The 16101-nt window shown below is 31.7% G+C and overlaps 2 protein-coding genes across 3 annotated transcripts; one reads left to right on the top strand and one right to left on the bottom strand.

Moving 5' to 3' along the window:
* The first annotated feature begins 101 nt into the window (after positions 1 to 101).
* Gdh_2 (glutamate dehydrogenase, mitochondrial) lies at positions 102 to 11947 on the top strand. Of its 2 annotated transcripts, XM_011193517.3 has the most exons (6): positions 102 to 664; positions 8320 to 8754; positions 8824 to 9143; positions 9230 to 9434; positions 10341 to 10379; positions 10970 to 11947. In XM_011193517.3, the coding sequence occupies exons 1-6, from the start codon at positions 256 to 258 to the stop codon at positions 11239 to 11241; spliced, it is 1680 nt and encodes a 559-aa protein (XP_011191819.1). In that variant the 5' UTR covers positions 102 to 255; the 3' UTR covers positions 11242 to 11947. The 2 variants fall into 2 exon arrangements, with proteins under 2 accessions (XP_011191819.1, XP_011191820.1); XM_011193518.3 differs by lacking the exon at positions 10341 to 10379 and having other exon boundaries at positions 110 to 664.
* Positions 11948 to 13331: 1384 nt separating this feature from the next.
* LOC105218135 (uncharacterized) lies at positions 13332 to 15517 on the bottom strand. The gene is made up of 5 exons (XM_011193516.3): positions 15340 to 15517; positions 15003 to 15176; positions 14453 to 14824; positions 14091 to 14359; positions 13332 to 14017 (listed from the first exon to the last, which is right to left on the bottom strand). Exons 1-5 carry the CDS (start codon positions 15371 to 15373, stop codon positions 13748 to 13750), a joined length of 1119 nt encoding a protein of 372 aa, XP_011191818.1. The 5' UTR covers positions 15374 to 15517; the 3' UTR covers positions 13332 to 13747.
* Positions 15518 to 16101: the final 584 nt, after the last annotated feature.

Genomic DNA, 16101 nt, shown 5'->3' with positions numbered 1-16101 from the left:
GTTTCCCGCGTTCGTTTATGCTCCAACACCTTTTGTTATCTATTCCCCAATCTGTCAATAAAACAAAACACACCAAACAAAGGCGAGGCGAGCAATCCGAAGCATTTAAATAATCCGAAAAGAAAAGAAAATTTGGCGACGGAACGTTATTTCGATCAGTTTGTCGCGGGGTCGGTTTGCAAACGGTTGTGCAGGTCTAACTGAATAAACTAGAACTAGTATTTTTGGATTGTTGAGAGTACAACACATAAGAGAATGTATCAATTGAAAAACTTAGCACGTCAGGCCGCTGTCCGTCAGCAGGAAGTTGCTACTTTGGTCAAGGCTTTACCAGCAGCCTTACAGACTCGCGGTTATGCTGAATACCAAATCCCTGAACGCTTGAAGGATGTGCCCACTGCCAAGGACCCACGTTTCTTCGACATGGTGGAGTACTTCTTCCACCGTGGTTGTCAAATTGCCGAAACCCGCCTTATTGATGACATGAAAGGAAAACTTTCGCTGGAGGAAAAGAAAAATAGGGTCAAGGGTATTTTGATGCTTATGCAACCATGTGACCATATCATCGAAATTGCCTTCCCATTACGTCGCGATTCTGGCGAATATGAATTAATTACCGGCTACCGTGCTCAACACAGTACCCATCGTGTACCAACCAAGGGCGGTAAGTGTAAAACACAAATTTTAACATAATCTAGGCGAAACAAATTTAAAAAGAGAAAACGTGGAACATATTCTTTCGTATGGTATTCTGCTGTCAACTGAAATATACTATAAAGAATATAATACAATTAAATAAGTAAGCTCCAGACATTTCAAACATTCTAGCATTTTTATGTAATCACATTTGAAGGCAACAGGCAAAATAAATAATTTACTTACATTTATTATAATAAAGTGTTCAACCAATTTTAACACATTCGTGGTTATAGTATGCTAAAAAACAGAATTTTGCTCGATATTAATAGTAGGTTTTACATAAACATATATAAATATGTACATATGTATATCCACATGAGTGTTCTAAAATATAATTGTGTGTTCATTTATTAGATTGCATACATAAGTATGCTCTACTTTTGTTTACATTGCATGTGGATATGCGTAATTGTGTGCTTCTGGTCGATACTCTAGTGACGTTGCATAATATTGCAGGTCATGCCATCTTAGCGGAAGGTGTTTAAATGCATTTATTTTCAAGCCATTCAAGTGGCTTTTCTATTACATGGGCTTGGCCTTGACTGTTCCTTTTTAGGTGCAATGTAAGCTACATCTGGTTATTTTAAATATTTCGCTCATATACAATGTATGTGAGTACCTTAAAGAATAATTAAATATAAAATAAAGGAAATCATGTTTAGTATGAGCGTATGTACTTGCATACCCTCTTATTTGTCAATAATTTGATTTGTAAAATATTGCTTATCTATAAAGTCATGATTGCAACTATCATGTATAGACCTATGTACTAATTACAAACAATTACAAATTAAATTTTCGTAGAATAAGTTATAACATATAATTATATTTATTTCATCAGTTAGTCTTGTAAAAAAACTTATTTTACTTTTTTCTTAATTAATTATAACATAAAATTATACTCTTTAAACTGGAAATCTTTAAATAATACCGGCAACAAAATAAACCGTTAATCAAAGTTGTTGCATATATAAATAATTATGTATATATATTTTTTAAATAATTGAAAAAATGAAAAACAAATACAGTACTTTCCGAAATAGCGAATACATTTTATGTCAGGCCTATTCGTTACATCGAATTTTTCGTTAATTCGAATACTCACTTAGAGGTATGTTTTTCAATAAAAATGAGTTAAATAACCGTAAATTACAGTTTTATAAATTGTATTATTATATTATTTGTTAAAAAAATAAGAACCATAATGGAACAATTCAAATGTTGTCTTAAAAGAACTGATGTGTTTAAGAAGCAAAATCACGTAATACGAAATCAAAATATTTTTTATTATTAGTAAAACTCGTAAATTTCTATAGCTATTTAAAAACTTGATTAATCGCCGTTCGCTTCAGTTCAGTCAATACAATTTGCTTTGATATTGTTCTTATTTGCGCTCTAGGCCTTTTTCTTGGATATTTTTCTTCCTGGCGTTCTGTAGAGTATACATATATTCCAAAATGGGCCAATTCCGACACTTATACTTCTACTTGGTGTTGATCAATATTTTAAGCTTTTCTATTTAAATCAAAATTTTTGTACTAATTTTTTAATTTTGCACATTAATTCTGTTCTTACACGATTTTATTTTATTTTTAACTCTTTCTACATATGTCTTCTTCATATTGTTCGTTAAACCGAGTACTTACAAATCCCTGATATTCGTTATTTAAGGTACCTTATGTAAAAAATTTACTTGTTCGTTATAAGCGGGTTTCGTTAAAACGAATATTCGTTATTTCGGAAAACTACTGTACTAATATAGTGCTGGTTAGCTGTATTCGACAAATCCCACTGAAATATCTGTAAAAAATTGCATCATTGGACCTCTAGAATTAATCTCTCCAAGCAGTTTTTGGCGGTTTTTAATTATTATTTAATTAGCTACTTGTCGTTGTATCACGTACACTTTATGGCTTCATATCCGTTCTAAAACTACTGAAGAGTAATTAACCTTATCTAACCTTGAAAATAAAAAAATTAAAAACAGTATTGTGATAACTGTTCTATAAATACCTAGAAAATGTTTTTAATAAACCAAACAATTATATATATATTATTTAAAATAAATAACTTTCTTGTTGGGCACTTATACGTGCCAAATGAAAGAAAAAGCTTTCACAAAACACTCAATAAATAGATGAGGTCAGAAGTGTGCTGTATCATAAAAAACATATATGTATGTATATGGAGGGAGATAATTGAAAACATTATCATAAATTCACAATAAGTAAACAAACGATTAGGAAATCGAAAACAACAAGCAGAACTAACGCAATTTAATATACTCACTTTGGTAGGAGGATTCAGTCGCTAAGCGTGATATTGTTCGATTGTTCGTTATCTTAAAAAATATTGTATAAATATGTTTTATGATTTATGTATGTATAGTACACATATACATGTGTATGTGTAAACGTATAGCGTAGTTTGTTTTCGATCATGCGATTTTCGGCATGTTTACCTATTTTTGTAGAATTCCTTCACAGCTGACAACCAAGAAATTGTTGCCAAGCCCCCTTTTCGTTAAATACGAATGTCTTTGATAACAATGAAGACACTTGAAAAAATTTTATTTATTTTCATTTTTTGTACAGTCTATTAAAAAGCACTTATTTCGCCTTTTAACAGCTGCCTAATTGATTTAATAAATCGAAATTTTAGAATTTAAACAAACAACTAAAGCGCACTTTATTATATAATTTTTTAAGACAACAAATTTAATGTGGTACACATTGCTAGGCGAAAAAATTGATACATACTTATTTGTATTTATTCTTATCGTTTAAAAACCTTACTCACATATTCATACATACATACATATGTTTGCAAATGGCACGGATGGTGGCTATATGAATTAGAAAGCTATTGTGATTCTATTTGTTACTACAATAAACAGTTTTCATTATTTGTGTATAAAGTTTTTGAGTCGAAATAACAAGTAAAAATCATATACACATATGTACCTATGTATGTGGATACTAATTTTATAATATAAACGCTTGCATATGAATGATTAGCAGTGAACGCTTACTTTTATACGGTAATAATTCAATTTTCGACTAAATGCTTATAAGACATTATTAACGTAAAATTTGTTAATAAAAAATACATTAGTTTCGCATTATTAAATATAAATTCCTTATGTTTATAAATGCATATATAACTTCTATGCATGCAACTTCATTAGAGTTTCATATATTATTGTTTGTTTTTTATTAGTTTATTGAAATGGAAATAATCTCTGTAATAAGAGTTAGTTACACTCCATTAAATTATAGTAAACAATTATTTATTATTATTCAATTATTATGACTTTTATATTTATTGTTAATTGTTTACCGCCTTTATTGCGTAGAATTAAAAAATAATTAGTACCATATGTATTTAAAGAAATAAATGTATTCATATAACATTATTTATGCATTGAAGCTGATATAACAATTAAATATTTACTAGCACCAGAAAACCGTTGAAATAATAAACAATTTATTTAACATTTTTATTTAAACTAATAAAAAATGTTCATATAATATTTAAATTAGTGTGCGACTTTTAATTGAAGCACTTTTCTAATGACATTACTTTCATTCATTATTAAAATTTATTTTGCTATAATAAAAATTTAAGCCTTGTGCAAAGTATACTGTGTAGTTTGAATACATATTTCTATCGAATTCATACATAGATATGTATTCAAATGAATTTAAATTGCGCCTGTTGCAAATTGCCACTTCGTACTTGCAACAACAAATAGCAGTCAACAAGTAGTGTATAAACATGAGGATTTGGAGTGTCCGATGTCACGTTGTCCTCACAGAACGCTTATGTCATCATCGATTATTTAAGTTTTTCAATTTGATTGGTATGGTATCGTATTCGTATACAATACGACTGAGACTAGAAGAGCTTGCTGGCGACTAGTTACGTTATTAAGTACGTTACGTTTTTTGTTTGTTGTTGTTATAACATAATGCTCCATTTTGTGTACTAATTAATTTTTTCAACCCAAATTAAAAGAACAGCAAAGAAAGTTTGATTACTGAGTTTAATTATATGTATTTTATAAGTTTACATGTATGTAAACATACATTTAAGATTTGTCAGTGATAACACTATCAATTGTTGAATCTACTCAAGTGCCCTTGAGTTCTCATTTCGGTCTACATAAATACACAAATGTTTATAACATTATTTTTTCTAAAGCAAAGCCTTATGTTTTCTGCTGATTTTAAATGGTTTCACTTTCGTTCTCACATTAGTTAAAGAAATTATAACTGCTTCGGTCCCTTAATGAATTTTAATATTATAACTAGGAATAGTAAATATAACAACTGTTTTGTACATACTGTATCTACAGATCTCTTATTTAAATTTTAATTTTAATAGTATTTGTATAGAAACATATGTGATACAAAATCATAATTATTTAAAAACATATGTATTGAGGTTACGTTTGGGTTCCTTGACTTTATAAAACATAAAAAACTAACGAAAAATAAACTTAAATTTTAAATTTAGTGATTTAGTTTAATATTCATTCATACGAGTACATTAAATAGTTAATTTATTACTAAGATGTGGTTATGATGCTCAGTGGTCTACCCCCGTCACAGAACATGTCAATTCTAATTATTCGTAAAATATCCTAATCGGTTGCACGCTGTGACATTGACGTGTTATACATACTTATGCATCCATATACAAATAAAAAAAATAACAAATAAAGAAAATAATAATATTAAAATCAAGTTTGTTATTGAACTGCTTTTTAATTTGTAACCGGTATGACTTAAAACACGCGACTTAAATATGTGTTTTTATTTTCTTATAAGATGCCGCGATGGCAACAGCGCGCATTTAGTATTTAGCATGTATAGCCAGATTTTCTTGTGTGATTGGTTAGCCAATTTCGTGAAAGCGTCATCAGCAATAAGTATACATACATACATATTTATAATAGGTGCTCGCCATAAAAACAGTTCGCATACGCGTCACGTAATTAACCTTAAAATCTAACAATTCTGATTTCGTACACCAACTTCTAATCTACAAGCAAGTAAATAGAATTGTATGTACCCATATGTATGTACCCATAACGTACGTATAGTTTCTTTGTTATTCAGTTCAAAAAAAAAAAAAAAATATTTAAAAATTCTAAATTCGCTCGCCCGCAGTCACCTGACGACCAAACCTGTTGTACGCTACCGAACTAAACAAAACCACTACTTATATATACATATGTACATATATATATGCAACCACAGCAACTAGTTGAGACACACAACTGTACGCCGGTTGACTTGACGACAGCTGTTGACACTCTCCCGGCATTCTTGTCTATTAAACATTAGATACGAATGTTAGCAAAATAATGATCATAAATATATATTATATTATTGCGTTCCACATTCCGTATCCTCACAAAAAGTGAACTAATCTCTTGAAGCTTATGGCACGTACACGCCTCCTAGAATGCTCGCAAAACGAGCCCCTCTTCAACATCCACTTAGGTACATGTATACTTAAAAATTTTATATTATGTATGTGCACTGATAATATTCCTCGTTATGTACATATGTATGTACCTGGCAACAACGATCTTGAAACATGCCAAAAAGTCGTCAGCACAGTGTTGTTTGTGTTAACTATTTTTAAGCTGTTTTGATTTTTGCTAAATGAGATTTACTTAAACAATTTGCTGTTTTGAGAATATTTCATATGTGTTAAAAAGTGTTGTTTTGATCATACGACTTATTTATTTTTTGAATTATATATTAACTTGAATGTGCTTTTGTTATTTTTTCGCATATCTCATGGTAGAAAATAGGTTTAGGCTATTCACATGTGTACATATATATGCGGCATATATACATAATAAATTATCAGAAAACACTAAAGGAGACACACATTATTATTATCTTATTTGTATTTTTTGCCATTTTTAATTATTTTTCTTCAATTCATCTTTTTCGTTTTTCATATTCTACTTTTAATTAGTACGTAGATTCTGTTAGATAATTCTGTTTGTTTTAACGTTTATCTTGAAGTTTGCAAAAATGAAAAGTTACAACAAATAATCAAGGAATATTATGTTTATCACCGGATTGTTGTTATGGGACCTAGATACATATGTATAGGCATACGAAATGTAAATATGTATGTTTAAATGCTATACTATATACTACACTACACTAATACTAAGAAAACAGTTAAAAAAAATTAGATCGCTTCGGTCTAAGGAACAATGCCAGTATATGGACATTGTGAAGCGGTTGTTTTGTAAAGATAGAAAAGTTTCAAAATATAAATTATTTATCGAATTGGGTGGACTTTAAAAAACCCATTAAGCCAATATACATATATTTTATTTTCTTCTTTAACAATATTATTGTTATCACAAGCTTTTATCGTGTTTTATTATTTTATGAGTTTCAAATCAATTGTAGTATTTGTAATAAAAATATTCCCGCCTATATACAAATGCTATGAAAACTTTAACTGTTTTATTATGTATTAGTATTGAAATAAAAACTAAAAATGCAAGAAGTTTCATTATCCTTTTAAAAAATCATCGAAAAGAAAACTGTCAGTTATAGATGAATTCGAGTAAATTCATATTCATCAGGCGTATATAGAAGTAATATTAAAAATATATAATTTACTTCCCTAAAAACTAAAATAATCTTTGGGTTTCTTTTATTTGGCCACAGTTATCGGAAATAACTAATTTAATCATATACACTTATCTACATATGTACTCACATATGCATGTGTGTACACACATACTCTTACACAATAAATTCATTCGAAATCGAATAATTCTGCTGTGCTCCATATTTCTTATCTAGTCGCCAAGAAAGCTGAATTTTTTTTAAGAAAACAGTACTTATACATAATCTACGAAGAATAAAAGCAAACAAACAAAATAGTATTATTGTAAGAAATTAGAGATACCGTTTAACTAACTCTGGCATATATAAAACTAATACAACCTAAATTTGTAGCTTATTTTCAAGTTTAGAATTTAATTTTTTTCTGAAGCGCTGAAATAGAATTGATATTTTTGGTGCTTTCCGCCGTCTCGTGCTTTGGCTGTATGCTAGATCTTGCATCAGGCTTGCAACACCTGCGAAATGCTTTCAATTGATTGAATAGAAACTGAACGTCGTCACGAAAACCTTGAATTCCCTTTCTTGTGGCTGCATGTGCACATTTGACCAAATGACTGTTCTGTGTAAAATACGAATACAACGTTTGGCCACCGTCCAACAAGGCGTATGTGTTACATTTAGCTCACGGTTTTGCGGATTATTTCTGCATGTTGTACTTATTATGTATTTTTAACTGTATGATTAATAATGTGAAAAGTGAAATTGCATAATACGTGAGACAAGTACTTTAACAAAATAGCAGGCAGGCATAACAATGGCAACAAATTTGGTTTTATTATAACCAAGATAAGTAGTGATATACATATAAACATATTGTGTATTATCTTTATTTTTACGATTGCGAGTGAGATTAGTTTCTCGTCCGTAAATAATTTTTTTTTCTTTTTCTAAATGATTGATTTTCAATGCATTCGATTCTTATTGATCGCAAATTAATATTGTCTTGCAGGTATCCGTTTCTCTTTGGATGTTTCACGTGATGAAGTCAAAGCCTTGTCTGCTCTGATGACATTCAAGTGCGCCTGTGTCGATGTACCATTCGGTGGCGCCAAGGCTGGTCTCAAGATCAACCCTAAAGAGTACTCCGAACATGAATTGGAGAAGATCACCCGCCGTTTCACCCTTGAGTTGGCCAAGAAGGGTTTCATTGGACCCGGTGTCGATGTGCCAGCCCCCGATATGGGTACAGGAGAGCGTGAAATGTCCTGGATTGCCGATACATACGCCAAGACCATTGGCCATTTGGATATTAACGCACACGCTTGTGTAACTGGAAAGCCCATCAACCAAGGTGGTATCCATGGACGTGTATCTGCTACAGGTCGTGGTGTTTTCCACGGTCTCGAGAACTTCATCAATGAGGCTAACTACATGAGCATGATTGGTATACAAAAAATACTTTAAAAGCATTTAATTTGCTTTATTTACCTGTGTATATGCTTTTGCTTTGTAGGCACTACACCCGGTTGGGGCGGCAAGACATTCATCGTTCAAGGTTTCGGTAATGTCGGTCTCCACACTTGCCGTTACTTGACACGTGCTGGCGCCACCTGCGTCGGTATCATTGAGCACGATGGCTCCATCTACAACTCAGAAGGTATTGACCCCAAGGAATTGGAAGACTACAAGAACGAACACGGCACGATTGTCGGTTTCCCTGGCGCCAAGCCCTACGAAGGTGAGAACTTGATGTTCGAACCATGCGACATCTTTGTGCCAGCTGCTGTTGAGAAGGTCATCACCAGCGAAAATGCTCACAAAATCCAGGCTAAGGTAAGCACAGAGGCTATTCTTTTGGGATTAATTGATTGTTTTGCTTTTAATGTGTTCTAATAAATTTATCTCCCTTTTATATGTAGATCATTGCCGAGGCTGCCAACGGCCCAACCACACCAGCTGCCGATAAAATTTTGATCGAACGTAACATTTTGGTCATCCCCGATTTGTACATCAACGCTGGTGGTGTCACCGTTTCGTTCTTTGAATGGCTGAAGAACTTGAACCACGTCTCATACGGTCGTCTTACATTCAAATACGAACGTGAATCCAACTATCATCTTTTGGGTAAGTACAAATTTACCGTTTCTCCTGGTTTCTTTTTTAATTGACAAACATTACCACTGATTTATAAGCCATTGCATTACAAAAAAAAAAAAAAATAAATAATATAAAATAAACACTGAGCGCAGCATACATTTATTCTTAATGCTAGCGTACATACGCAAGTGCTCAATATGCTTCTGCAGTAATGATTGGCATTTTGCACTATTTCATTAGTTTCAATTCAAATTGATTGATTTTTAATATTGTTGTTACATACATATTTCTTTCTCTATTATTTACAATCAGAGCGCACTCACCCATGATTGATTGAACTATTCTAATAAGGTGTTAATGTTTTCCAAATTTCAAATTCATTGATTACATTTATATATCTTAAATATTATAGATAAAACTTTCATAATGATGTTGAATCAATACAGTCGAAATTCGATACATTGTGTGTTTATGGTTTGATAATAAAATTTAGAGTAGTTTATTTAAACTCTAAATATCATATGAATATGTTTATTCTTTATATATATATATATACATATATATATATCTTAATTTTATGAAAGAGTAGTTATTTTAATTTTTCTATCATTAAATCCATCCATGTACATTTAATTTATCGAGGTTCGACTGTAATATCTGATCATGAGTTTCCTCGCTTCTATTTAATTTTTTTTGTTTGGCAAATATTTTTAAATTTACTTTCCAAATATTTAATAATTTTTCCCGTTTTACAAAACTTAAATTTCGTTGCTCGTTTTACATAAACTTTGCAATAATATATACCATTCGAAACACACTGTACACATATAAAATAGGACTCATTTAACCAATCAATACTCTTAAACAATTTCCAAATTTTCACCAATAAGTAATTTGTGTTTTTCTTTTTCCGTTTTTCTATTACGAATTTAGCCTCAGTCCAACAATCAATTGAAAGATTTGTTTTAGACGGTACAGTTCTTCTTTTTTACTCTTTGCATCATCTCATATCTCGAACTCATTTTTTGTCTAAACCTTTTCAATTTTTCTTATGTTGTATGTTGTATATGTAAATATTTTATATCCTCCGCGTCATTTGTAGTGCCGAAGAAATTTCGAGTTTAACAATCTCCTTATGTCGATTTAGTAGATAAATTGTCAAAATTGTGTGTGCTTATTTTATTACATGCAATCATGTTTGCTTGATCCACAAGAGACAGCATACTTCTCTTTCCCCTTTTCCCCGAACCTAAACGCTAGACCCTCTCTCTGCATGTATTGCTTTATTAAAAATCAAATTTTAGTTAAACCCGCACTGTTTTTGAAATGTTTGATTCAATTACACGCTTTCAGTTTGCTATGAGAATTAATACAATGTACGTACTATACTTAAAGAAAACTCCTTTTTTTTTGCTTAACTAACGCTAGTCTTTAGTCTGTCAGTTATTCCAATTGCATACCTCATACTTATACTGTTTGCTTTTGTGCTTTAACAGTTATTTGTACTAATGAAATATACAAATTATACTAATTCCCGTATATTTCGCTATTCTTCAATATAGAATCCGTACAGGAATCCTTGGAACGTCGTTTCGGTCGTGTCGGTGGCCGTATCCCCGTAACTCCATCAGAAGCATTCCAGAAGCGCATCTCTGGTGCCTCTGAGAAGGATATCGTGCACTCCGGTTTGGATTACACCATGGAGCGTTCGGCGCGTGCCATCATGAAGACCGCCATGAAATACAACTTGGGTCTGGACTTGAGAACCGCCGCTTATGTGAATTCCATTGAAAAGATCTTCACCACCTATCGCGACGCTGGTTTGGCTTTCTAAGCGCTACGTATTTGAGTCTACGCATTAACACTTAATTAATCTTAAGCATGGAGCAAACAGTAAAGCAAAGACGCATCATTCAGCTATCAAATAAATATTATAAAATAAACATACGTATATTAAACTCACTCACACACACTCCAAAAACCAAAAACCAAAACGTAAACAAAACCATTAGTGTTTGTAATATCAATTTGTTCAATGCGTTTGTAATTGGAGGAAATCGAATATGGAAAATAAATTTCACCAAATTAAATGTTCGTTAAATGTAAACTAATGTCAACATCCTGCCAATCTTCTTAAGTGTAATTCAACATTCATATGTGCGACAAGCGAAAACTCTATAAATACGCATAAAACTGTAAAAAGTGGCTTCCGAACACATCTTGGTTGCCACTTCGGGTGCTACGCGGCGCTAAATTTTCGATGTTATTCATTAACTCTTAAATGTACTAGCTGTAGTTTATTTCCCCATAAAGAACCGACCTAATGGCGCTGTATTAATAATAATTCATGTTATCTTCTGTTTTTAAAGTAGTTTTGTGTTGATATTTAACTTTAAGTTTTAAAAAGTGAAGCAATGCATTTTATTGTAAATTGATTTATGAAAGGAAAGAGAATGGAGTATATAGAATTATGAGCTGTATCACGATAACATTTTAACTCTAAATATATTAAAAACAAAACAATAAATAAAAAACTCAAATATTGTGCTTTTATGATTTGACTTAATGGAAATAGAACCCTGCGAAATCATATACATATGTATGTATGTATGCTGATGTCTGATATATGTATATAAAGTAATAAAGCATTAAAATTTGAAGTGAGTAGAAATAAGCATTGCACTGCAAAGGAGTAGAAAAATGTCCTCAGAAAAGAGAGCCAAAGTCTTCGAAATATCGCAAAAACAAAGGTGTTCATTGTATTTAGTGCATAATTGCCTAAAGGTTAAAAATATAGCTAAAACTCGCGGTAAAAAAAAGACATTAATAACAACAGATGTTGTCACTCTCGCTAAAAAGAACCCCTTCATATCTTCAAAAATTATTTCATTATTGGTAACATAATATCTTCATTGCGAAAAAAATTTCAAGGTGAGTTTAGAATTCGAGAAAAATTGTGGAAATTGATCTTGCTCAGGTGGCGAAGAAAAGTACCGCGATATATTCTGGAGCGACGAAACAAAAATTAATTTGTTTGGGAATGATGCCACATGGAATGTTCCCCCTCCGAAAGTCAAATAGTTGGATTCATGGTTCAAAAAAAATGCCGTTAAACATGGTAGCGGCAACAAAATGGTCTGGGCCAAATTTGAATGGTATGGTGTAGGATCAATACATCATATTATAGACATCATGAATGGGTTCCAGTTGAAAATCGTTTGGGAATAAGGACCAGTTATGAAATTTTGTTGAAAAATCCTGGTATGAGATTCCAATTAATACGTTCCGCAAACTTATCTCCAGAATGCCACAACGAAAAGTAATTGAAAATAATAGTGGATATACTGGATACTGATGAAAGGACTAAGAAAAAATCAAATAGGGCACAGTAAACTGAAACTAGTACATATTTTCATTCACAGATATCTGATGTACTCATTATTTTGTCCAGCCATTTTTACAGTCATTTAAATATCTATTCGAAATGTAAATCCCTTATTTAATATTTATGTTAATATCTTTATTTTTATTTATTTAAAGAATATAGGAAATTAAATGTAATAAATTGGATTTATTAGTAAGTGTATATATGCGTATATACGTCAAAATTGCTGATCAAACATATTTTCACTTGATTTCGTGAGGCTTACTTACTGCTGATAAATTTCGTATAAACTCCTACACATCCAGAATTGACCAGCGACCAAATATTTGTGTTCAACAATCTCCCAATTCCAACCACTTATTTGCAAGTATAATCAAAATTACTTATCCAACACCACTTTTCTTGTGGCCCGACCCATCAAAACATCTCGTTTCTTTGTCCTCCTCAATACTCAACTTGTCACCAAACAGTGGACCGATATTCACTACCACAACAGCATAATTAATCCGATGATAATTCTTAAGAATACCAAATAGCTATTAAGTTTCCATGTTTATTTTATTTTGGCACAAAATATGACAAAGCATTATTGCTTATTGTAAAATATCATCTATATAAAATTGTTTCGATATAGCAATTATGTGATTAGATACGAATACATATATACGTAAAACATTAAAATTCGTTTTAGTCTTCAATTTTAAAATCTTACTTTACAGTAATACTATAAGTACACTTTAGATCATATCGGCGACGTACAATAAATGTGTACATAAAGAACTTAGGGCATACAATGTCTTTAATTGTTACATTAATATCAGTTTTGAATAACTCCCGTTAAAATTTCATAACTTGAGTTCATATGGTTTACAAATATTTTAAGTATTTTAATTGATTTAATTCACATATCTTTTTGAAGTTACTCAATTAAGTACCAAACTGGTAGAGATGAAGTTTAAATCATTAGAGATTTTGGAAATAGTTTTTGTTTTGTGTAGTCTTCAATAATTTCTATTACATGATCACGTGTTAACTTAGGCACCTTCAGCACATATCCTGCAGTCTTCAGTTTTGTATTATCTAAATATAAGTGTTTGTGATACAATTGCTCTTCGTCTAAATATGGCGTTAAAGGTGTATTGTTGAGTTCATTCTTTTGACAAATCTCCGCCCATGGCGTCATGTGTTTATCATTTACATCACTCACCGTATCTGAGAGGCTTAACTGCAGTTGATTAAAAGCAAATTTGTTTTCTTTAAGGAATAAAACACTGTGATAAATGAGAAAATTTACGTACCTTTGTCAAATTCGACATGACCACGCCAAAGTAATCAACATTTATTGAAAACACATCTGATAATATATCACTTATGGTTCCTTGTGTTGAATCAGCATCATCAACAATGTTGTATATTTCACCAGCAGCAGCTGGGTTAAGTGCTAAAAACCACATAGCCGCACAAACGTCATCCACATGTACAGTATTCAGTCGCATAGACTCATTCCACAGCAACTTCATGCACTCATTTAAATACTTGTATATTGCAGCCACAATTATGCGAGGCACTGTAAGCAATACAAAAATACGAATGTATGAAAAAAATTATTTTTAAGCGTATGTGTGGAAATTGTTATCGAAACTTATGAAAGTATACTTACTCAAGTAGCGCTTATCTCCTAACCCATATACGACTGGTAGTCTCACAACCGTATAATCCAACACTTCACTTAGTGTTTCAAGCTCGCGCTCGACTTTTAGCTTTTGTTTAGCCACACAAGTCCACGGCTCTTGCTTACAATCTTCCTTTTGTGCCACCTTTTCCGAACTGTTCACGCAACCGGAACTTAGCTCGATTAATCGCTTCACTTTTACGTTTGCTGCTTCGTTGGCGCAATTCATACTTAATTTGAGTATTCCTTCTTTGTACACAGCTTCTGTTTGATTTGGACGTGTCTCTGCTGCACAGTTGAATACGATATCCCACGTACGTCCTGTTATTGGGTGTGGGGCGAAAGCATTCTTACAAGACGCTAGAGATGATGTACATATAGTTAGTTTCGAAAAATATGCAAGCTTATTAAAGAATGTTACATAGAAGCGCTTACACTAAGTTTATCGCGGCGTGCATACAAATTGTGTGGGTTGTTCGTTCGCACATATGTATGACTCACAGCAATATGCAAATCTGTATATGTATTGTATACTAACCGGCATTTATAAGATTAGCGCTGCAAAATTCCACTTTCTTGTTATCAAAAGCTTGATTATGCCGCTCATTCAGCCAAGCCATTTGTGGAGGCGTTTTATCCACTACACGGATTTCATCAGTCAAATCATTTTCTACCAAATAAGTAACCATATTACGCCCAATGAATCCACACCCTATATTCGTGGGGAAGGTTAAAACAAGAACATATCAATATAAAACAAAAGACATATATCAGATGAGTTCATGGTCAAGAAATGAGTTCTCTGCCGAAATCTAGGCAGGGAACACAACTTTCAGAAAACTGTTTTTATTTTTATATTTATTATGTTTACTTACCTCCCAATATCAGAACCGAAGGTTTCTTTTCCATTGTTAAATTAGTAATCAATTAAGTAAAATAAGTAAAAGCAATGAATATGACCAGTTAGTTAACGCGAAATTATGCAAATCACAGAATAAAAAGTTTTGAAATCAACAGCACCGATGAAGCGAACAAGTGACGAATGGCGTTGCCACATAGGAAACTACAAAATTTACATTAATCAAATGAGAAACTACAGAGTTGTTACATAAATGTTGTTAAATGATGATTCATGAATTATTCAAAGTATGCTTAATAAATAGGAAGTAAGAATTTTTATAATAATTTACTGGAAATATGATATATTTTAAATTATATTTAATATATTACTGGCACTATTAAAATAAAAAGATAATACTAATTGGTGTTTTATTTAATAAATACGCTTAAGGCTTAGTGACTATGTTTTATGCACATTTCCATGCATTTAGAGCTTAACATTACTCAGCTCAAAAATTTGAAGAAGTATATACAGAATTTGCTGGCATTTCAATATGCTATGCGTCAATAATTTTTATTAACCCGGACGTTACTCGGGAAAGAAATTGCTTTCAAGATTCCACACACTCACACTTTGCGAACTTGAAAGCCATCTTGCTTTCAATTTTTACGAGCAAGAAGTGTTTCAAGTTGATGATCAAGAAATGATCAGCTGAGTGCAGAGTTGTCTAATTTTCAAATTACAACTATTCAAATTTTAAAATCGATGCTCAATAAAGTTGAAATAAGTGAATTAT

Source organism: Zeugodacus cucurbitae, chromosome 2, assembly GCF_028554725.1.
Source record: "Zeugodacus cucurbitae isolate PBARC_wt_2022May chromosome 2, idZeuCucr1.2, whole genome shotgun sequence".
Classification (NCBI taxonomy): Eukaryota; Metazoa; Arthropoda; class Insecta; order Diptera; family Tephritidae; genus Zeugodacus; species Zeugodacus cucurbitae.
This window is presented reverse-complemented; position numbering and strand designations above follow the sequence as displayed.

Bases quoted from the DNA above. Each gene is read 5' to 3' on its own strand.
- LOC105218135 (XM_011193516.3), bottom strand. From the start codon at position 15,373: ATGGAAAAGAAACCTTCGGTTCTGATATTGGGAG. The intron at 14,825-15,002 runs GTTAGTATACAA...CATCATCTCTAG, and splicing joins CGCTAATCTTATAAATGCCG to CGTCTTGTAAGAATGCTTTC. The intron at 14,360-14,452 runs GTAAGTATACTT...TATTGCTTACAG, and splicing joins AGGAGATAAGCGCTACTTGA to TGCCTCGCATAATTGTGGCT.
- Gdh_2 (XM_011193517.3), top strand. From the start codon at position 256: ATGTATCAATTGAAAAACTTAGCACGTCAGGCCGCTGTCCGTCAGCAG. The intron at 9,435-10,340 runs GTAAGTACAAAT...TTACGAATTTAG, and splicing joins ATCCAACTATCATCTTTTGG to CCTCAGTCCAACAATCAATT. The intron at 10,380-10,969 runs GTACAGTTCTTC...TCTTCAATATAG, and splicing joins TGAAAGATTTGTTTTAGACG to AATCCGTACAGGAATCCTTG.